The 22,556-nt window shown below is 55.8% G+C and overlaps 2 protein-coding genes and 1 long non-coding RNA gene across 3 annotated transcripts; 1 reads left to right on the top strand and 2 right to left on the bottom strand.

The window, feature by feature from the left end:
* Window positions 1-8,071: 8,071 nt before the first annotated feature.
* On the bottom strand, window positions 8,072-9,677 carry LOC117868776 (sphingosine 1-phosphate receptor 4-like). Its single transcript, XM_034754996.1, has one exon. It carries the CDS (start codon window positions 9,665-9,667, stop codon window positions 8,357-8,359), a length of 1,311 nt encoding a protein of 436 aa, XP_034610887.1. The 5' UTR covers window positions 9,668-9,677; the 3' UTR covers window positions 8,072-8,356.
* Window position 9,678: 1 nt separating this feature from the next.
* Window positions 9,679-16,374, bottom strand: LOC117868778. Its single transcript, XR_004643715.1, has 5 exons — window positions 15,782-16,374; window positions 13,993-14,171; window positions 13,627-13,715; window positions 10,845-10,944; window positions 9,679-9,735 (listed from the first exon to the last, which is right to left on the bottom strand). It is a non-coding gene; the product is annotated as an uncharacterized LOC117868778 (long non-coding RNA).
* Window positions 16,375-16,672: 298 nt separating this feature from the next.
* LOC117869080 (cathepsin G-like) lies at window positions 16,673-21,073 on the top strand. Its single transcript, XM_034755582.1, has 5 exons — window positions 16,673-16,724; window positions 17,071-17,203; window positions 18,861-18,999; window positions 19,944-20,177; window positions 20,766-21,073. The coding sequence occupies exons 1-5, from the start codon at window positions 16,673-16,675 to the stop codon at window positions 20,898-20,900; spliced, it is 693 nt and encodes a 230-aa protein (XP_034611473.1). The 3' UTR covers window positions 20,901-21,073.
* Window positions 21,074-22,556: the final 1,483 nt, after the last annotated feature.

Genomic DNA, 22,556 nt, shown 5'->3' with positions numbered 1-22,556 from the left:
TACTTCCCCCATCTGTGAAATGGGGATAATGGGACTGGCCTTTGTAAAGTGCTTTGGGGTCTACGGCAAAAGGAGGTAACTGTTATTATCACTCACTGGCTACTCTGCCGATAATACCACCAAAGAGGCCAACAGTGATGGGGGTCTTTGTGCCTGGCCGCTAGGAAATGGGTGAGAGCCACCCAGGGCATCGAAACAGACCCACACTCGGGCTTAGCAGAGTGGTTGCTGTTTTGTTATTTTTCCGGTTAAGAAAACGGACGAGCGTTGAACGGTTTCATCGCTGTATGATGTGGTAGAAGTTCATTGCCATGCCTTGAGTGCACGGCTGTGATTACACTGTGTGCCCCAACCACTGAGAACATACCAGTGACCTCACCGATCACACTCCAAAGCCCCCTCCTGCAAAAGACAGCCCTCCACCTGAGCAACCAGAAAATCTCCCTCAGCTGTAGCAGTGTAGAGCCTATGAAACACAGGTAGGCAGTTCTGATTCTACCCTGTAGAGGGCAGGGGCGCACCAGCCAGCCAGAGCGCGTCTGTATGATTATTGAGGGCCCCTCCGTTTGCATTACAGGGCTCCCTCCTCCCAGCTCCTTTTGAAGTGAAGCTGAGAGTCCCGTTCTCACAGCCCTGATCCGGGTCCAGAGCAGTTCCCGAGACACCCTGGCACACAAACATGGGCAGCCTTGACGCCCACACGCTTTTCACCTGCTGGATTTGCCAACGATTCACAATGACACCACTTACCGTGGCACAGAGAAGAACTCGGAGCATCAAACCACTAACCGTAACCAGACCCTCCCCTCTCGCTTCTGGGGCCCAGATCCCGCAGCACCAGCCCCCTACTGGGTGGGATTGGAACTGTCCAACTGCAAGTCATGTGCCCTAGAGTGCTAAGGGCTAAGTGGAGATTCTCTCCTTTACTGCAAGGGGGGGGGAGGAGGAATGTCTGTTGGAAAAAGAGAATCTGAGCTCTACTCCTGCCCAGCTGTGTGTGTGTGAAGAAGATTTCCAACCATCAGAGGAGGGAGGCTCTGGTGTAGCCTCCCAGTAAGGTAGTGGGGGCAAACAACCTGACTAGTTTAAAAGTGGAGCTTGATACGTTTTTGAATGGATTATAGGAAGGGATCCCCTATAATCCTGCAATGATTGGGACTGGGCTCAGTGTCCTTTGTCCTCTGAAAGAGCAGACTGAGTGTGGCGATGCAGCTGGGGGACCACCAGCCTTCCAGGTGCCTGGGCCCCAGAACCGCCACGCCACAGAGCTTTTGAACCAGAAGAGGGTTTAGGGAGCTTCCAGAGGGGCTATATTAGGCCTGGTCTACATTAGAAAACTACGTCGCTCAGAGGTGTGAAAAACGCACAGCCCCGAGAGAAGTAGCCATGTCAGCCTAACCCGCAGTGTAGACAGCCCTAGGTTGATGGAAGAATTCTTCCACCCACCTAGCTACCGTCTCTTGGGGAGGTGGATTACCTACACTGATGGGAGAACCTCTCTCATCCTCATAAGTAGTGTCTACATTGAAGCGCTACAGCAGCACAGCTAGAGCATGTCAAGTGTAGACGCGCTCTTAGAGAACTGGTCTGAAATCAACCCGCTGAAACCCAATAAAGCCAAGTAAAAAGCGCTTCATTTGAGAAGGGGGGAAAAAATCGAATGCACCATTACCAAATGGGAAATAACTGTCTAGGTGGTCCTACTGCTGAACAGGCTCTGGGGGTTACAGTGGGTCACAAAGAGCAGATGAGTCAACAATGTGATGTGGTTATGAAAAGGCATATAAGACACAAGAGGAAGTTGTCCCGTTCTGGACACCGCAGTTTAAGAAAGATGTGGACAAATTGGAGAATGTCCAGAGGAGAGCAACAAAAGTGATCAAAGGTTTAGAAAACCCGACCTATAAGGAAAGGTTAAAAAAAACCTGGGCACGTTTAGTCTTGAGAAAAGACGACTGAGGGGGCACCTGCTAACAGTCTTCCGATTTTAAAGGTTGTAGGAAGGCAGGTGCTCAGTTATTCTCCATGTCTGAAGGTAGGACAAGAAGTAATGGGCTTAATCTGATTCTGCAGCAAGGGAGATTTAGGTTAGATCATAGGCAAAGCTTTCTAACGCTAAGGATAGTTAAGCTCTGGAACAGGGAGGTTGTGGAATTCCCATCATGGGAGGTGATTAAGAACAGGTTGGACAAACCCCTGTCAGGGATAGTCTAGGTCAGGGGTCTCAAACACGCAACCCAGGGGCCACATGCGGCCCGCGGGGTTATTTTCTGCGGCCTGCAAGCCCCTCGCAGCCCCCTCACCCTCCCCCAGTGTTCACCTAGGCTCCCTGCCTGCCTGCCCTGCCCGGCGCCACTCGGGGAAGAGAAGGGGGGGCAGAGGGGCTGTGTGTTGCTGTTGCTTCAGTCAGCGCCCCCAGTAGCTCCAATTGGCCGGGAACGGGGAACCGCAGCCAACGGGAGCTGCTGGGGGCGGTGCCTGAAGCAACTGAAACACACAGCCCCTCCGCCCCCCCTTTCCCACGTTCCAGCCTCTTCCGGGAGCAGCGTGGGAGCAGGGCAGACAGGCAGGCAGGCAGCGATCCTGCCCTGCCCCCGGTACGCACCGGGCCAGCAGATCCTGCACCCCGAACCTCTCCTGCAGCTGAACCCCCTGCCACATCCTGGACCCCGAACCCCTCCTGCAGCTGAACCCCCTGCCGCATCCTGTGCCCCAAACTCCTGCCCTGAATCCCCTGCCTCACCCCGCACCCCTCCTGCATCCCAACCCACTTCCCTGAGCCCCATGCCACACCCCTCCTGCACCCCGACCCCCTGCCGTACCCTGCACCCCTCCTGCACCCTGAGGCCCTGCCCTGAGCCCCCTGCCGCACCCTGCACCCCAACCCCCTGCCCTGAAGCCCCTGCCTCACCCCGCACCGCTCCTGCATCCCAACCCAGTGCCCTGAGTCCCCTGCCGCACCCCTCCTGCACCCCGACCCCCTGCCGTACCCTGCACCCCTCCTGCACCAACCCCTTGCCCTGAACCCCCAGCCTCACCCTGCACCCCAGCCCACTGCCCTGAGCCCCCTGACGCACCCCACACTCCTCTTGCACCCCAACCCACTGCTGTACCTTGCACCCCTCCTGCACCAACCCCTTGCCCTGAACCCCCTGCCTCACCCTCCACCCCTCCTGCATCCCAACCCCCTGCCTTGAGCCCCCTGCCGCACTCTGCACCCCTGCTGTACCCCTCACCCCTCCTGCACCCCACAACCCAACTCCCTGCCCTGAGCCCCCGCCACACCCCACACGCCTCCTGCCCCCCCCCGGGGCAGGAGAGGACAGAGTTGTTGTGAGGAATTTCAGGGAATGGATGGAAAGAGGCGGGGCAGGGGCCTCATGGAAGTTGTGGAGTGGGGATGGGGCCGAGGGTGGGGGGGGAGGTGTCAGTTAATGCGGCCCTCGGGCCAATGTACTAGTCCTCATGTGGCCCTCGTAGTCATTTGAGTTTAAGACCCCTGGTCTAGGTTTACTTGGTCCTGCCTCAGCACAGGGGGCTGGGGGGGGATGATGTCTCACGGTCCCTTCCAGCCTGACGGGTCAATGATTCTGTACCAAACCCACAAGGGGGCACCAAAGGCCACTGAGCCTCAACGTTGACAATTTAGGCTCTCGGCCGTGCTGAGGAATAGGATGTACGGAGGTTCCTCTCCTGCCCTTACAGTCCACAGGGTGGGTTTGACTCCTCAGCCAAAGGCCAGATCTGAGCAGGGAGGTGGGGTGGGGACAGCAGGGCTGCCAGGTTGGTGTCCCGCCCCTCGAAGTTTCAGGTGCTGGTTCTTCAAAGTGCAACTCGCGAAGCCATCACGTGGGTTGCACGGGAAGCCGTAAAACCACCCCAGATTTCCCCGTATGATCCCTGGGCTTTGGCGACCCTTTCCAGAGCTCCAAGTTTGCAACAGAAGCCAGAACCAGGGGAGTTTTAGGTGGTTTGGCTGGGAACATTGTGTTAACTCAGGACCAGACCCAAGGGCTTTCCCAGCCCATTAGCAACAGGACAATCCCTTGTCCTTCTATAGCCCTGGGCACTGAAGGATTTGTCCCGTGAGAGGCCATCTCGTCTAATGGTTAGTGAGAGGCTGTCAGGAGCTTGGGTTCCAGTCCCTGCTCTGCCACCTATACTCTGTGTGACCTTAAATTTAGCGCCTCTCTCTCTGCCTCAGTTTCTCTGTAGAATGGGGTTTAATGCTTCCCTGCGGCGCAGGGGGCTTGTGAGGCTTAACTAATGCCACAGATGAAAGCCATTAGGGAAAGGTAGGGTAGGGTAGCTCCTTCGTGTTCTGCATCGGGGGTGCGTCATAGATACATGAATGTGTTATTGCAGGAGCGATTATTCTTTGTACAACAGGAGCACCTCTAGAATCCAGTGGAGATCAGGGTCCCATTGCACTGAGCACTGTGCAGACACATAAGAAGGGATGGTCTCAGCCAAAAACAGCGTGCAGCCTAAATAGAGAAGACAAACAAAGAGTGGGAGAAAGGAAGGCGTATTATCCCCATTTTACAGATGGGAAACCGAGGCCCAGAGATTGTCAGGAGTGTCTTTTCCACTGGCCTAAGCTGAGTTAGCTGGATGTTAAGTGTTTCTGAAGATAGCCCCTAGAGGCCGCAATTTTCAGATGGCCTCAGCTCTCACTGAGGCACCAAAATAAGTGACCACATTTTCAGAAGCAAGTTGAGTACCAAACTCTTTTAAAATCCTGCCCATAGACATCACAGGTTGAGCCTGGAGGTGGGAGTGGAGGGGGTTGAAAACCCTGCCCCTCCTGAGGGTGCTGGAAAATCTGCCCAGGAAAAATTCCCCCCGCCCTCCGCCCCCTGGGTGACTTGCCCAAGGTGACACGGGAAGTCAGTGGCACCTTTCGCCAGCGCCGAAGTCACTTCCCCCTGCTACGTCAGAACCTCTCCTGTGGGATGTGCTGTTCAATGGATGGGAGGAGAACGGAAGGAGGTGTTGCCAAACGAGTGACTTTCTTGTACAAAAGGTTTATTGCAGAAGAAGTGGACTTACAAAACCCCTGCTCCTCTTTCGCTAGAGGAGGCTCAGCCCAGCTGGAGTCTCTTGAGAGCAGCCCTCAGAGCCGTGTCTCGAGTCACATGCAAGGAGGAGCCCCTGCTTTTCATGCTACAGGGATGTTCACTAAGAACCTGGCCTTCTTTGGCAGTGGAGATGCTCTCAGCCTCTGGGGTCGAGCAAGGTTAGCTGGTTCCTCTTTCATTTGCAACAGGGAATGGAAAATAAGAAAGACAGTTCTCCCCCCAAGAAATGCATCCCCACCCCACGCACATTGCTTCTCATAGTAGCTACAAGAAGGCGCCGTTCCACCTTGCTTTGCTGGAGCAATGCAGAACAGAGCTCTCTGCCCACTAGTACCACACCAGAGCCTTGCTTTCCTACCCCAGAACCCTCTCTCCCATCAGCACCAAAGGGGGGACGACACCCCTCGTGGCATCCTTCAGCATGTCCGTTTGGCATGGTGGAGCCCTGTTGCGTGCAGCCAGCCAGCGCCCCCAGCATGTCTCCTGTAGCCCGCTACAGCCCTCCACGCACCTCTGCCACAGCCCTCCTGAGCTAGTGCGCCCAAGCAAGCCCTGCTACAGCCGTCAAGCACTGCCCAAGCCCCCTGAGACCCAGCCACCCCGACCACCCCCTTCCAGCATCGCCACCTGCTTTGGATTGCCATGCAGCCCTGCCCACCCATTCAGCATGGCCGTACGGCCACTATGCCCACCCGGCACTGCCAGGGCCACCCCACCTGTCCAGCCTTGTTGCATTCCTGCCACAGCCAGCCACAAGGGCCACCGGCTCTGCCGTTCCCATGCAGAGTGACGACACATGCCCACCCTTTGCTGCTACACTGCCTAGCACTGCAGTGCCCCTGCCAGCACCATCCCGTGATGCTGGAGCCACGTGGCAACACCCTTCCCCTGCCATAGGTACCCAGCAAGGCCCCAGCTGAACCATCAGGGCCAGAGTCCCAGGTGATGGCCGAATGGGCAGAGAGACACCCACAGGCTTAGAGAAGAAAGCACCAGTACGCCACTCTCAATGGGCCAGTCAAGACACCAGGGCAGGCGGGAGGCTAAAGCAATCTCAGGCTTCCTCACTGTTATAAGGCTTAAGCCTGGGAGTAGGAGTCAGGACTCCTGGGTTCAATCCCTAGCTGTGACCCTGGAGCCTCAGTTTCCCCTCTGTAGGTTGGGGACTGGCCTATTGGGAGATTAAATTCATTACCTGAGCAAATCTTGTACTGCTTCTTTCAGGCAAATTCCCATTGACTTTGGGGATGGGGGTTTGAGGAAAGTCCTCAGGATCGGGCCCATAAATGCCTCTCTCTTTCTTGGGACTCCTCGCCCTACACAATGGATCGCAGGGTTTGGGGCACAGATTCACACACACACACACACGGTCCCTTGGTGCAATGGTGTAAGTTGCCTGTTGCAAAACTCTGTTTGCAAAAGGTTCCTGGAAAGACGCAGCGTTGCGCTCGCTGCCATTTCCATGCCAGGTTGGAGAGGAAGGGGAAATGGAGCCGCGTCCCTAAGGGCCCGACCCAAAGCCCATGGACGTCCCGGGGAGTAAGTGCCCTGCCCGGCCGTTGCCGTTCCACACCCGGAACCAGCTCCTCCGCCGTGGCCAGGGCTAGCCCTTCGCCACGGGGATAGCAGAGCGGGTGCCAGGCTGGCTGGTGTGCTGGAAACATGCCCAACCTCCCGAAAGGGGCCCACCCCGAGCTGCACCCACCCCCTGGATCGGTGCCAGGGCTGTCACTGGTCTCCCATTCAGTGTGGCGGGCAGCCCGCCCAGCCTGGAACACCGTCAGGCCCCTAATTGCAGACGTGCCTATGCCACGGGCCAGAGGCACAACAGGCCTGTAAGCCACTGCTGTCAGGGCTGTGACACATGCACCGTATGTCCCGGCACAGCACCAGGCCCACAGGAATGGAGTCAGGCCAGTGGTTGCAGCTATGCCCCGGCCAGGGGGGTTAACCCCGTGCCACTCGCAGATTCACTGGCTGCACCTAAGCGGCTGATTCATTTCATTCAAACGCCCAGCCACGTCGGCCGGGCTCTCGCTGCGGGGCTGCATCAGCCTGGCGAGACGGGGATGGGAATCGCTGGATGGCTTCGCTCCCCAGCGGTCGAACGCCCACGGTTCATCAGCTGCATCACAGGGAGGGGGAGTCACCGCTCGCCACAATCTGCGAGCGAGCAAGCTGCCCTCAGCCCCGGGGCTGCCCATTGTGCACCAGAGCCTGGAGCAGTGCCCAGCCCATAACCGTGGGCACAGCCTACACCGGGGGTCGGCAGCCTTTCCAAAGCGGTGTGCCGAGTCTTCATTTATTCACTCTGATGTAAGGTTTTGCGTGTCAGTCATACATTTTAATGCTTTTAGAAGGTCTCTTTCTATAAGTCTATAATATAGAACTAAACTATTGTGGTATGTAAAGTAAATAAGGTTTTTAAAATGTTTAAGAAGCTTCCTTTAAAATTAAATTCAAATGCAGAGCCCCCCCCCGGACCGGTGGCCAGGACCCAGGCAGTGTGAGTGCCACTGAAAATCAGTTCGCGTGCCGCCTTCGGCACGTGTGCCATAGGTTACCTACCCCTGGCCTACCCCCAGACGCAGCGTCCAGCCCATAACTCCACGCACACCCCAGACACACTGAAACAATAGCCCAGCCGGTACTTGCTGACACACACATTGGATGAGGAATGACTTTGCCTCAGTCCCATACAGCTGCCCTGAGCTCACTGCCCTCCTCAGCCTTAGGCTGTGCTGAACCCAAGTCTTAGGGGCGTCATACGCCTTCCGGCACCGGATCCATCGACATCTAGTTCTCTGCAGTCCTCTCTTTTATGCCCCTCCACCCCCCGCTTCTCAAAGCAAGTGCCCAGTGTCAGGGACCAGGATATATGGGCGGCCATGCCTAGTGGTTAGAGCAGCTGGCGTTAGAGGCCAGAGGCCAGAACCAAGGGTCACAGCTGGAGTCAGAGCCCAGGATCGGAATCAGAGTCAGAAGTCGGGAATCAGAACCAGGTTATCTGGAGGGAGGGAGGGCAGGCAGGGCAGAAGCCGTGGCAAATAATTTCTGCTGCTGCTTCTGGGCTTAAGAGCAAGCCTGCTGGCTTCTTCCATCAATCGGGTGGGGCGGTCCGTGAGGCGGGCTACCTGACCCAGCCCATCTGTTCCCATGAGGCTATCAGGAGCCCGAGCGGGAGCAGCTGCTGGGCCTTACTCCTGACACCCAGTCCCAGCCATGAGGGCAAGTCCCCATGGGCAGGCCCCCTCCTGGAGCCGGCCGCCATCCCCTCAGTTACTGGCAAGGTTGCTCATCATGCTGGAGTTGCTGGAGAGAGGCTCCCTAGGCCGGGCCCGGGCGTTGAGCACCACGGAGCGGCGGAAGCTGTCGCGAGTCCGGCGGAGGCTCTCGCGAGTCCGCAGGGAGCTCTCAGTCGAGGATCCCGAGTTGATGTCAGCCATGAGCAAGCAGTCCCCGGGCCCATGGAGCCCGAGGCGGATGCAGCAGCAGCAGACGAAGCACAGCACGGCCCGGCGCACCTCCAGGCTGCGGAAGGAGTAGATGAGGGGGTTGATGGCTGAGTTGAGCAATGCCAGGGCCAGGGCCCAGTCCATGCCCTGCAGGGGCTTGCAGGTCTGGGACTCGCAGAAGATGTCGAGGAGCAGCAAGCCGAAGAGCGGGCTCCAGCAGAGAATGAAGGCCCCCAGTATCATCAGGACGGTCTTGAGCAGCCGCAGGGACCTATTGCGGCTGTGGCGGGTGACGGCCTGCTGGGAGCTGGCCCAGACCAGGCGGTAGATAGAGGCGTAGAGGCCGATGATGCCCAGCAGGATCATACTGAACATGGCCACGCAGAAGAGGACGTAGTTCTTGGAGTAGAGGGGCAGGAGGGTGGAGCAGCTGGGGAAGTCACACAGGCAGTTCCAGCCCAGCAGAGGCAGCATCCCAATGAGGATGGCCAAGGCCCAGCAGGAGACGATGAGACTGCGCAGGCGTAAGGTCTTGCTGGCCTCGTTCTCGGCAATGGGCCTCACCATGGTGCTGTAGCGCTCGATGGCCGTCACCAGCAGGCTGAAGGTGGAGGCGGCCAGGGCGATGAAGAGGACGCCCTCCCGGAGGAACCACAGCTCAGGCGTCAGCTGGAAGGTCCGGCTGCCCGACAGGCAGATGTTGCAGATATAGGCCACCCCGGCCAGCAGGTCGCTCACCGTGATGCTGGCGATGCAGGAGTAGACCCACCGGCGGGCATGCAGGCTCCTCACGATGGCTATCAGCACCAGCAGGTTCTCCACCACAATGAGGCAGCTAATGGCGATGAAGGCCACCTTGAGGAGGCCCATCTTGTCCTCCTGGGGCCGCCGTCTGCCCAGCTTCCCCGTGTAATTGTAGTGCTGCAAGATGAGGTTGATGTTCTGCCTGGCTGCCAGCTGCAGACACGAGTCCACGCTGTACAGCAGGCTAACCCTGGCCTCGGGGATGTCAGTTAGGAGAGAAGGGAGAGAGGGATCTACTGAACGGCTTAGCCCTGGAGCAGGCATCTTCTGAGGAATCGGCAAGCCCTGAGGAAGAGCAAAGCCCAGAGCTAGAGAAAGCACAAACATAGGACAGGAGACGTCCAGCCAATGGAGTAGAGGTCAGAGCTGGCACCTCTGTCTGACAGCCTGGGATTCTGCAAGAGAGTAAACATGAGATGTTTTGAAATGCGCACAGTTGTGTGGGCATGATAGTGATGGTTTCCTGTTGTTCAGGACGGTTTCCTGTTGTGAGTGAAAGCATCACCGCTGCCCAGTTCAGCTGAAATCATTTCTCAGCAGTAAGGGCTGGGTTAATCTCCGCTGGTTCATTGGTAAATGGGACCACGGGCGGATGGAACATGAATGTAGCAATAGCCCGGCTTTTCTGTTTCTACAGCTGGCTTGATGGTGACTCTAGCTAACTGATTGGATCGGGTCACTCCGGGCTGAGTGAAAGCTCCTTAGCCAAGGGGGCAAGGGAGCACTGCCATTCCTGTGCCTACACAAACGCCTCTACTTTGGGATCTCAGCGTTTCTGTGAAAGTATTCCCAACGCTTGGCCTTGCATGGAGAGCTTGTTCCCTAATCTCCAGCCTCCCTCGGCCACCAGTGCCCGGACACCCTCCTTGCATCCATCAAGGAGAGGCCCTCCGGTCTCCGGCCCAGCCCTCCGGTCTCAGATACATTAGCTCACTTCCAGGGGTGCTTGGCGCAACATGCTTCTTTGCACACAGACACATGGAGGTGCAGAGCCCTTTGAAGGCGCACTAGCTGTGGGCATCTGCAGGTCTCAGGCTAGGACTGAGCCCAGAGTCTGCTGGAAAACCCTGTATTAATACTTAGCACTAGGGTGACCAGATGTCCCAGTTTTATAGGGACAGTCCCAATATTTGGGGTTTTTCTTATATAGTCACCTATTACCCCCCCCATCCCCGTCCCGATTTTTCACACTTGTTATCTGATCACCCTACTTAGCACTGACGTTGTCCCTTTCATCTGAAGATCTGAAAGCACCTTACAAAGATAAGTCACATCACCCCCATTTGACAGGCAGGGAAACTGAGGAACAGAAAGGGGCTGTGGATTGCCCGAGGTCCCACAGGGAGCCAGGGGCAGAGCCAAGAGTAGAACCCAGGAGTCCTGGCCACATTGCAATGCTGGTATTAATGACTGACCTGCTTTCAAAACCAAGGAAGGTCTGGATCAGGAACAACCCCCCACCTCTCACCACCCCCTGTCCCCATTAAGCTCTGGCTGGACTCACCTGTCAGGAAGGGGCCGGAGGCTCTGTTGTCTAGCCTGGATCCTGCGCTGGGCAGAGGTAGCAGTGAGGGCTGCTCGTGCAGGGTAACTGGCACTTGTACCTAGCAGAAGAAAAAAAAAGGGGAAGTTGCAACACGCCTTAAACTAACCACAGTTTTTGCAGGATGGACCCACCCAACACAGCTGAGAGGTAGTGGAGGAGGCGTAAAACAATCGAGGGCACCTTCAAGTTCAGCTACAAGGCAGAAGCAGCCTCCCTGATCTCCACTGATGCTCATGTTCCTGGAGCTCTTCACGCCATGCCGGGGGGTGGTGGAGGTTAGCTGGTCTCCAGACTCTAGGTGAAGAACAGCAGCATCTCCCCACGGACAGCAAGGGCCGCTCTTGCCAGCAAGCAACGGACCAAGGTGCAAAGGCCGTTGGCAGAGATGCACCCACGGCGGGAGACATCTGGGGTGCAAGAGGAGAATACATAGCTCCCCGTGCTGCAGGGATGGTGGCGGCCCCTGTCCAGTTCTCTGCCCTCCCTGTTCCTGAGCACCCGCATTGCCCTCCTTCCACCCTACAGACGTCCCATTCCCACCCCACCCTCACAATGCACCTACCCCCACCCACACCACACCCTCTCGCCAGTCCCTGTTTGGACAAGACTGCCAGGAGGTGGAGCTGAAGCCCATGAGTTCCCCCCATGCCGTACTAGTGCTGGATTCGGACGGGGCCGTGGGACAGGGTCTGCATGGTCCAGGGAAGATCGAGGTTCTCGGCATGGGCTGAAAGGCAGCAGGGGGGGTCTCTCCCCACGTCAGAGGAGTTCTGCCAGAGTAATGCCTGCGGGATCAGGCCTGTCACAAGTAGTAAGCGGCATGGGGGGGTCTGCTATGGGGTCCCCTGAGCTAGAAGAGGACCCAGGTGCCCTGATCAGAAAGGGGATTCTTTGCGGAGGTCACTGGTCACAAATAAGACTATTGGTCATGTGCTGAGAGTCAGGCACTGCCCAAGCACCCTGCTGAATCACGCTCAGCTGAGGGCGCTCGCAGTCAACACGCCCAATGGCCGAGCGGTCCTGGTGCTGAGAGCCGCAGAATCCCACTGGCACCGGCAGGTGGGCAGGAGACTGGAGATAGCCATCGCTGTGCCCCCATCCTGCTGGCGTGGAGGTGCAGGCCACACGCTGAAAGGATGGGGGCCATCTTCTGCCCCTGGCAGGTACTGCTGGCCGCAGCAAAATCACAGCCCTCCCTGAAGGCAGAGAGGCATATCTCACCCGGCTTTGTGCCCAGACTGACTCCGCAGGCACCTTTCCTGCCAAGGCCCTGAGCCTGCAAGCAGGCCCAGGAAACCCTCCCACTCCACGCCGTTCCAACACGACACGCCCGACGGGAGAGGAATCCCGAGCATTACAAGGGGGCATGCAAGGGGCTGTCCCATCAGGGACCCATTCACTCCTGCTGGGGCTTTCTGCAGGCAAATGGGCTGAACTAAGCTGGGTCCTTCTCACGCTGCTTGCTCAGTACGGGCTCATTTGCATCGCATTCTTCTCAGTCACTGACTCACAGCTGTGCCACCTGGCCCCCTGCACCTCTGAGAAGGGAAACCCCCTCCCATCGAGGCCACCCAGGGGCTCCTGTGATCTCACTTAGCTGCTTCTGCCTCACGCAAGCTACGCTGGTGCTGTGCGGCGTGGAAACTTGCAAGTAAATTCTGCTCTTGGCACTAGGAGGTGCCGTTCCTGCCTACCTCCCCGAGCAAGGAGAAGCTGATGAGACAACTGAGAATAAAACCTCACCAAGGAAACGGTGTTGTAAAAATGTATAGATTTAAAAATTGGGGGTGGGAAGGGTGGTAGTAAAGATGCTCGTGAAAAGTGCTGGATTGCATCTGTCTACAATTGACAGACCCGTTATCTGTCACTCAATCATCAACGTTACATGGATTACAGTCAGGGCCGGCTCCAGGCACCAGCATTCCAAGCAGGTGTTGGGGCGGCCACCGGCAAGGGGCGGCAGTCCAGGTGTTTTTGCCGCCCCAAGCAGCGCACTGAATTGCCAACGTGGACGGCGGGGGCAGTCCGTGTGCCATTACGGCGGCACGCGCATTTCCGCGGGGGCGGCAATTCCTCGGCAGCTTCTATGTTCAGCTGCCCGTGGCGGTAATTCGGTGGCTTCTGTCTTCCGGCTGAAGATAGAAGCTGCTGCCGAATTTCCGCCGCCGCAGAAACGCGCGTCCCAGCCTAACGGCACACGGACTGCCCCCACCGTCGGCGCCCGCCCTGCTTGGGGCAGCAAAAACAGTAGAGCCGGCCCTGATTACAGTCTGGTTCCTGACAGATCCCAAGACGGGGAATCGTCGTGGAACGGGTCGATTTCTAGTGGGATCCCACAGGGAACAGTTCTTGGCCCTCTGCTATTTAATATTTTTGTCAATGACCTGGCAGAAAACATACAATCGTTACTGATCAAGTTCATCGGTGTTGCAGAGATTGGGGGAGTGGGAAATCATGAAGAAGAAATCACCGACACAGACAATCTGAATCGCTCTGTAAGCAGGAACGCAGGCAAACAACGCATGTTTTGATATGGCCAAAGATAAGATCATACACTTAGGAACAAAGACCATCACCCACACTTACAGGATGGGGGACTCTGTCCTGGGAAGCAGCAACTTGAAAAGATGGGGAGTCATGGTAGCTACTCAGCTGAACATGAACACCCAGTGCGATCCAGTGGCCAAAAGGGCTGATGCATAAACAAGGGAATATCACGTATTTGTAGAGAGGTTATTACCTTAGTATTTGGCACTGGTGTGATTGCTGCTGGAATACTATGTCCAGTTCCAGTGTCCAGAATTCAAGACGGATGAACTGAAGGTGGTTCTGCAAAGATCCAGGAGAATGATTCAAGAACTGGAAGCCAGGCCTTGTCGCAGGGAGATCAATCTATTTAGTTATCAAAGAGATGTTGAAGGGATGACTTGAGCCGTCTATAAATACCTACATGTGGACCAGAAATTTCATAATAGTGGGCTCTTCCGTCTAGCCTGCAAAGGTTTAATAAGATCCAGCGGCTAGAAACGGAAGCTAGAAAAATTCAGGCTAGAAATAAGGTGCCAGTTTTTACTAGTGTGGGTAATTAACCTTTGAAGGAACTTACCAAGGGCTGTGATGGATTCTCCATCACTGGACATTTTAAAATCATGGTTGGATGTTTTTCTGAACGATCTGCCCTAGTTCATCCCCACACCCAGCTGTTGCACTTGAAACACTAGTTAATTCAGGGAAGTCCTACGGCCTGGGTTGTGCTGGAGATCAGACTGGATGCTCCCTTCTGAGCTAGAAAAAAAAATAAAAATCTATGGATCTGTGAACATACAAATCTAACTATCTGTCCACCATCAGCATACATATTCCACTGTCTGGCTGGGTCTTTAGAAAGTCGCTCATCACTGTGGCATCTGCCTATCCTGGAGAACGGAGCCCTCCGTCTACCCACCGGGGCAGGGCAAGCTTTCCCATGTCAGCGGACGCCAGGCCTGGCCTCTGAACATACAGTCTTTGTCCCCGTGTGAGGTGGCTGACAAATTTGTTCCAATTATGATGGTTTGTCTGAATGGGGCCCCTGGGCAGGCCCGCTGACAGGGAGGGCAAAGGGGGGAATTGCCCGGGTAATTTAAAAGGGCCCGGAGGCCCCCAGCCGCCACCAGCACAGCAGGGCTAAAGCCGGTTTCCTGCTCACCCTCGCTCTGCGCCACTCCTGGAAGCAGCTGATTCGTCCCTGCAGCCCCTGGGGCGGATGGGGGTCTCTGTGCGCTGCCCCTGCCCCAAGTGCCGACTCTGCAGTTCCCATTGGCCGGGAACTGCGGCCAATGGGAGCTGCAGGGGCGGTGCCTGTGAGCAGCGGTGCCTGGAGACCCCCCTAGGATCCCCCACCTAGGAGCCGCTGCCAGAGGGGTTTGCTGGTCGCTTTCGGGAGCTGTCCGAGGTAAGCGCCGACACCCAGATCCCCTCCTTCACCCCAACTCCCTGCCCCAGCCTAGAGCCCACACCCCCTCCTGCACCCAAACGCCCTCCCAGAGCCTGACCCCCACCCCACCCACACCCAAACTCCCTCCCAGAGCCTGCACCCTGCCCCCCAACCCCCTGCCCCAGCCTGGTGAAAGTGAGTGGGGGTGAGGGACAGCAAGCGATGGGGGTGGGGGAATGGAGTGAGCAGGGGCCGGGGCCTCGGAGAAGTGGGGGAGCACCAGCAGCGCAGCCAGCAGCTCACTGGGCACCAGCCAGCGCATTTGACTATTCTGGCCTGGGGCCCGAAATTGCTGTCGTTGGGCCTGCACCTGGGAAGCCGTGTGGCCTAGTAGTGAGGACAATGGGCTACAAGTCAGGAGACCAGCATTCTATTCCCATCTCTGACCTGCTGGGTGACCTTGGGCATGTCATCGCCCCCTCTCTGTGCCTCAGTTTCCCCTCCCACCCTTTGTCTGCTTTGACAGTAAGCTCTCTGGGGCAGGGACAGCCTCTTGCTATGTGTATGTACAGCACCAAGCACAATAGGGCCAGGGCCTTAAGGCATTATTGTAATACCAATACAAATGATAACCATAGTCCCTTGGCGATGGGACAACCGAAAGGCCTTTGGGGTGTGCTTTTGAAAAAACAGCCTTAGCCTGGCTTCTCTTTTTCCTGGTGCTGTTTTGTGTCTGCTAAGAATTGTGTCTGATCCACGCTCAGGGCCAGATTCTGCTGTCAGTCACCCCATGTAAACCAGACTTCCCCGTGCGTCACCAGCAGCACAATCTGCTTCCCAGTGAGCCGGGTCATTTATGGAATGTGGCTGGGATTTTCAAGGGGGTAAAAGGGAATAAGGGGTCCAGGCCCCACTGAAATTCAACAGGAATTGGGGCCTCTAGTCAGTCTCCTTTGAGAATCCCAGCCTGAGCGCCCACCTGGATTCGCACAGCGACCCACACCACTTCGATTGGCAGCACAGCTCACGTTTGGCTTCATGTGATGGAGAAACGCTGCTCTTCTGAGAAGCAATAAATCCACCGGCCCAACGGCGAGTCATATGGACTTGACACATGCAGTGACGGGTAACGGTCACAAGCAGCTGTCAGCATCTCCTGTTGCATCGGCCTGGGTGGGAGCAGCATTTTCGTCCTCATCACTCGGTGATGCTGAGTCCCTATCTCTGCAAATACATCCTGAGTGTTATCTCAGGGCTCCTCCTTATCACTCTGTTTCAGTTCTTGTCCTTTCCCCTCAAGCCAATCTCACAATCTGCTTCCGATGCCGCGATAACTGGGCATCTGCTCACAAGAGCCGGGGGTGAGTATCAGACTCATTTGGGCTCTCACGCAAAAATGGGTGTGTGGAGACGTAAGTCACATGAACCCTGGGTCAAGATTCACCTGCAATCTGAGTCTTTGATTGCATTCTCCCTTGAGACCTGTCCATCCTCCTTCCAGTCAGGGCATGTTCTCCGTGGTACCAGATGACAGAACAAGGAGCAATGGTCTCAAGTTGCAGTGGGGGAGGTCTAGGTTAGATATTAGGAAACACTATTTCACTAGGAGGGTGGTGAAGCACTGGAATGGGTTACCCAGGGAGATGGTGGGATCTCCTTCCTTAGAGGTTTTTAAGGCCCGGCTTGACAAAGCCCTGGCTGGGATGATTTAGTTGGGGATTGGTCCTGCTTTGAGCAGTGGGTGGGATTAGATACCTCCTGAGGTCCCTTCCAACGCTGAGATTCTATGATTCATAGAAAAATCCCACTGGTACCAAGCTTTGGAAAGGCCTTTGTATTGCCCTGTGTGTGTAGCCCTTTCTCTCACAGGATGGGTCTTCAGCCAGACTCCGTATATGAGTCTGATGCGGCTGACAACAAAGGCAACTTACCCTTTAGTTCAAGTGGTTGTGGCGCCTGCTTTACATGCAGAAAGTCCCCGGTTCTAATCCCCCTAACAACCCAAGCAGCATTGGTTGGATGTGCATTAGTCATTTATCTCTTGAGATATCAGTAGGGGTCAAGAAATGACTGTGTAGGTCTCAACGCAGCAAGGCATGCACCTGCGGGAGGGAAGGATGAGAACGAGAAACGGGGAGTTTGCACAAGATGGCAGCACGTGCTGGTCAGCGGTTAGGCAGGAGGTGAGGGGAGATGCAGATCTGGGTGGATTGTTTAGACCAGCCCAGCTCAGCTGGTTTTCTGGCTTCTGAGTTTCATTGGGCTGAGGGTATAAAATCAGCCACGGGGCAGCAGAAGGCTCCGGTTGGCGCCGAGCCTGGACGAGGACCGAGGAACTCAGAGACGGAGCGGCCCCAGTGCCTCCTGTTCTCCCTGCTGTCCTACCCCTCAGCCCATGCTGGTGAGTAGAGGAAGTCGTGGGCTAGGGTTACCATCCGGGGTCCGTGCACCACGTGAGGAAGGACCAGTCCCATCTCCTCCTGCTCAGGAGTGTGCGTGTCTTTCGGGTGCTTTGCGGAGTCAGATTGTGGGGTGGCATGAAGCCAAGCCCCACTCCAGACCCTACATGGCAGCCCTGAAAGTTTCCGGTCGTTTCCACTGCGGGGGGTTTCTGGTGGCCCCAGACTGGGTGATGACCGCCGCTCACTGCATGGGGTTAGCCCCGTCCCTTCCCCACAAACGCACGGACGGATTCTGGTTGGAAGACAAATGTCAGAGTGTTGGGAAATTCATTAAAGAGCCTAACTCACTCTGAAAGGGTCCAGCAGACTCAGGGCTGGGCTGGCCAGAGAGTTCCATCTGTTTAACTTAAGGGGTGATTTTTAAGTCGATTTCATTATAATAATCCCTAGCTCTTACATAGCACTTTGTACAGGTGAATCTCAACAAGGGAAGTTAATGACATTATCCTCAGTTTACAGATGGGGAAACTGAGGCACCGGGTGGTGACATGACTCGCCCAATAGGCCAGTGGTAGAGCTGGAACTAGAACCGAGGTGCCCTGAGCCCCAGTCCAGTGTTCTAGCCACTAGGCTACCCTGGTTGGAAAGGCTGTGGGGAGACGCTGTTTTCACTGAAGTCAGGCTGGTTAAGTGAATCGGGAGCAGGTTTATGTTTGACTGAAATCAGAGACTGGAGTGTCCACCCAGAGGTCTGCGCTGGTTTCACTAAATCAATTGAATTAAACTGTTGCTAGGTCCTGATTCTCCATGGCCCTGCAGCCAGGGGCAAAGCGGGCGCAGAATGCACGTCACTGCCATTCTGCCCTGGGAGCTCTTTATGCCGGCTTTGCACAGGAGTAAGTGACCGCACCAGGGGCAGGTGATGGGGAGGCACGATACGGTCTCATCCTGCAGTTCCTCCCGTGGGAGGGAGCTCAGCACCTCACAGGGTCAGGCGTCGCAAGAGACCACAAGGACTTTCTTAGAGCAAACTCCTGGAACATCCCTCCCCCCGCTGAACCCCCAGCTCTGCACCTCCCCCGCGAGAGCCAAGGCTGGGACCAATAACCGACACCCCGGCAGGGAGCCGCCCGGCACTCCCTGCTCCCATGACACCATCCCCTCCTGTTCAGATTCTCAGCCAGTCCCACAGCGAGTACCCCGGATCCTCTCTCAAAACGTCCCCATTCCCAGTCAGGGCATCCCTCCAGCTGCCAAACCCACTCCCTCCTGGGCCAGGCCTCCTGACAACTGACCCCATTTCCTCCTGGATGCTAGAGGCCCAAATGGAGACCAGGGCCCAGCTGAGCCAGCGGCTGTACAAACACATAATGAGAGGCGGCCCCTGCCCCCTGGAGAGCTTGAAGTCTAACCAGAGGAAGGACGGGAGGGGAAGTGATTGGCCCAAGATTATACAGCAGATCAGAGGCCAGGAATTAACGCACCCTCTCCTGCGTCACAGCACGCTGCCCTGCCCACTAGCCCACGCTGCCTACACGAAAGGAGCTTTGAATGCAAGCTGCTGTTTGAATGTGAAATATGGCCCCTCCCCTCCTCTCCAAGGCAGAGACGCTGACTTGAGTGGACCTGATGTGTGATATTTACTGTCATTTGAAGGGACATCAGCGTCATCCTGGGAGCTCACAATTACCGCATCCCGGAGGCCTCCCAGCAGATGTTTGCAGTTGAAAGCTACCGTCCGCACCCAGAATACGACAGCAGATATGTGCCATACAACGACATCCTTCTCCTAAAGGTAACAGGACTCCCCACTGGAGAGTGAATCCATGCACCAGCCGCTGTCTAACGCTACATCTACACTGCAGTAAGAGATCCGTGGCATGGCCGCAGCTGGGCCGAGTCAGCTGACGCGGGCTGCAGGGCTAAAAGTCGCAGTGTCAATGTTCAGGCTCAGACGTCGAAACCCCACGAGGGGGGAAGGTCTCCGAGTCTGGGAGCCAGCCCAGGCAGGAACCTCTACGCTACAATTTTTAGCCCTGCACCTGAGCCGGCTGACCCAGGCCCTGAGTGCCATGAGTGTTTTATTGCAGTGTAGACATACTCTTAGGGTTTGTAGGTTATATATGCTGTAGAATGCCTCTGGTATTTAGATCCACCTCTCTGGGCTTTGTCCTTATGTGACAGCCATCTTCTCAACTACCACAGCAGGGACTGAACCAGGATTCTCCAGCGCAAACCTCATGGACTGCTGCATCCGGAGCGACAGTTCTGTAGTGAGGGCAGCATTACTCACACCCTCTGTGGATTGGCACAGAGGTGACCACCGGACACACTCACCGTGGGTTACGGGTTTGGGCTCTGCAGACTCAAACGCCGATTGGCCTGTTGTGGCCGCACAGGAGTGACATCATCACGCCATGAGGCAATCCCAGGACAGCCCGTTCCCAGTGGACGAACACGGGCCATCTAGGGAAGTAGCCGGCCAAGGAAAGCGCCACGGCCCAGTCTCCATCCCTGGGCTGGCATCACACAACCCAAGGATGTGGGTGTTCCAACGTCAGAAGGTGATGGTCAGGACGTGTCTAGCGTTGAAGCTTAACTTCAAACCTGGTATCACCCCCATTTCTACACCCTGCCCCAAAACAGATTCCTGATGAGCAAGCACCTGGCAAAACAAAACCCCCAAACCTTCCTCTTCATCTCCTGCAGGGCCTAACGTTTGCTCCCCTCCCATAACAGCTGAGCCACAAAGCCAAACTGAATAAATACGTCCAGGTGATCCCCCTGCCCAAGACCAACAGCGACATCCCCACGGACACCAAGTGCATCGTGTCGGGATGGGGCTACATTGACCAAGAGGTAGCAACTTACAAGCTCTACGAGACCAACGCCACTGCCCTGAGCCTGAGGAAATGTCTCCTGTTCTACCCAGAGCTCAGCGACAGCTACCACAAGCTCAGTGACGTCAACTACGTACGTCTCTCCGTCCCTTTCCATCTTCCCCATTCATGCTGCCCTGAGGTCGGCTGGTGGGAAGGGACATCCCCAGCTGCCTGAATGACCCACTGTACACATGAACCACAGAGACACCAAAGGGGCACTCGGAAACGTTGCCCTCGTTTTTCAGCAGTGAGGCAAGCTGTAGAATAGACCACGTGCTGTGGGAAGTGAGGGGGGTATTTATCACCTTGGCTCCTCGAGCTCCCAGGGCTAGTTGCTGTAGCCACACCATTGCCAGAAAGCCTGCAGCAGCAGGCACAGGAATAAAAATGGGGCCGTTTCGGAGGGGCACTTTCTGTGCCCCCCGCAGCCAGAGGAGTGGCTCTTCCCCCCACCCTCCAGCAACCAGAAGAGCTGCCCCCACCCTTGCGCACACCCCTGAAATCCTGTAAGATATTCCCTAGTAGACACAAGACCAGAGCCACTGAGCCAGTCACTCGGGGTTACACGGTGGTGGAGCCAGGATTGGCTCTAGAAGCGGCATTCGCTCCCGCTAGCCCACGAGGCGCTTCTCCAGTGTCGACGTTCTACTTAACCCTGTTTCCCCTGTGTCTTCCTCAGGGGGACTCCGGTGGCCCTTTGGTCTGCCACGGGGTGGCCCAGGGGGTCGTCTCCTACGGTTTCCAGTTCCCTCCCTCGGTGTACACTCGTGTCGCCCACTACCTGCCCTGGATTCGAAAGACCATGGGGCAGTGACCGGAGAAGAAGATGCTACAACTTCTCCAGCATCTGCATGGCTTTTCTCTCCCCCGGGGCGTTCCCTGGAACTGTAGGGATAACAACGCAGGGTCCACCAACTTCTCTTTTGGGCTGCCCCTTTCTCTACATTTAAATATTATCATTAGGGGATCTGAACTTTTCCCCCCCCCCCCCCCCCCCCGCCAAGTTTTTACTCGGGCAAACCTCGCAGGTTAGCCTGGTTGAGGAGGGAGCAAAAACATGGCAAGGAACTCAGATTTGGCCCAAACGGGTTGGAACAAAGCTTTCCTCAGCCCCCTCCTGGGTCAGAACACACACGAATCCCACGATGCTCGGGAGTGTTTCACAGCACATGGATTTTGATGGGGTTCAGACACCCAATTCAAAGGCTTTTTGTTGGGAAATGCTGACTCATCAAAACCCAAACTGTCTGTGGCCGAGGGCTGGCTTGGAGGACTCTCCCGATAGAAAATATTAGGATTTTTGTTTCTAGATTGCAGAAACTGGCGATTTTGACATTTTCTAGGTGGATCGTTTCGGGTTTGGGGTTGACGCCACTTTTCATTTTGAAATTTTAATTAACTGAAATGAAAGGAAAGATACTATTTTTTTTAAATCAAAAATGAAATGTTTTGAAATTAACCAACTTGTTTCAGTTGACCAGATCTGATTTTTTTTTATTGCAGATGATCAGTTTGCACAAATTCGCAAGATTCCCACTTCCCACCCCAATTTGAGATGGGCCTTCCCCCTCCCCTCCACCCCCTTGAAAATTGGGGTGGGACGAGAACACCATTTCCTCCCCATTTCTGTAGTTCCTCCCCCTCACTGCCCCATTCCTTCTTTGCCCCTGCAGCGCTAGAGTGTAACAAGCAAGACAATAAACAAGCTCCCGCATTTTATAAAGTCTCCTGCCTTATTTTGAAGTTTGTTTCTGCTCATTGTTGTAAAAGGGATACCTGCTTACTGTATTTTCCACTCCATGCATCTGATGAAGTGGGTTCTAGCCCATGAAAGCTTATGCCCAAATAAATGTGTTAGTCTCTAAGGTGCCACAAGGACTCCTTGTTGTTTTTGCTGTTACAGACTAACGCGCCTACCATTCTGAAACCAGTAAGAGAAGAGAGTACACTAGGGCTACGTCCAGACTACCCGCCGTATCGGCGGGTAGCGATCGATTTACCGGGGATCGATATATCGCATCTCGTTAAGACGTGATACATCGATCCCCGAACACGCTCCCCGTCGACTCCGGAACTCCACCGGAGCGAGCGGTGGTAGCGGAGCCGCGGCCGTCGATCCCGTGCTGTGAGGACCCAAGTTAATTGATATTAGATACTTCGACTTCAGCTACTCTATTCACTTAGCTGAAGTTGCGTATCTTAGATCGATCCCTCCCCCCACCCCTAGTGTAGACCAGCCCCTGGTCTCATTTTTAGCCAGAGGACTTGGATCAGCCAAACCCTGATCCCCTCCTATTCCCACCCCATGCACCTACTGCCACGTACATATTGATTAGCCTTCCCTACGCTACATTCCCTGACCCTCCCGGGACCCGCAGCAGCACTGAAAGGGGATTCTACAGACACGCAAGGACACCCAGAGCTCAACGCAACAGTGCTGAGTTTCAACCCTGCACCTGTGGAGACTTCA

Source organism: Trachemys scripta, chromosome 22 (assembly GCF_013100865.1).
Source record: "Trachemys scripta elegans isolate TJP31775 chromosome 22, CAS_Tse_1.0, whole genome shotgun sequence".
In the NCBI taxonomy this organism is placed as follows: domain Eukaryota; kingdom Metazoa; phylum Chordata; order Testudines; family Emydidae; genus Trachemys; species Trachemys scripta.
Note: the sequence above shows the minus strand (reverse complement) of the source record. Positions and strands in the feature narration are given on the sequence as shown.

Coding starts and splice junctions, on each gene's coding strand:
- LOC117869080 (XM_034755582.1), top strand. CDS start 16,673: ATGGGTCTTCAGCCAGACTCCGTATATGAGTCTGATGCGGCTGACAAC. Junction 19,000..19,943: donor ACGACATCCTTCTCCTAAAG/GTAACAGGACTC, acceptor CTCCCATAACAG/CTGAGCCACAAAGCCAAACT. Junction 20,178..20,765: donor AGCTCAGTGACGTCAACTAC/GTACGTCTCTCC, acceptor TGTCTTCCTCAG/GGGGACTCCGGTGGCCCTTT.
- LOC117868776 (XM_034754996.1), bottom strand. CDS start 9,667: ATGTTTGTGCTTTCTCTAGCTCTGGGCTTTGCTCTTCCTCAGGGCTTG.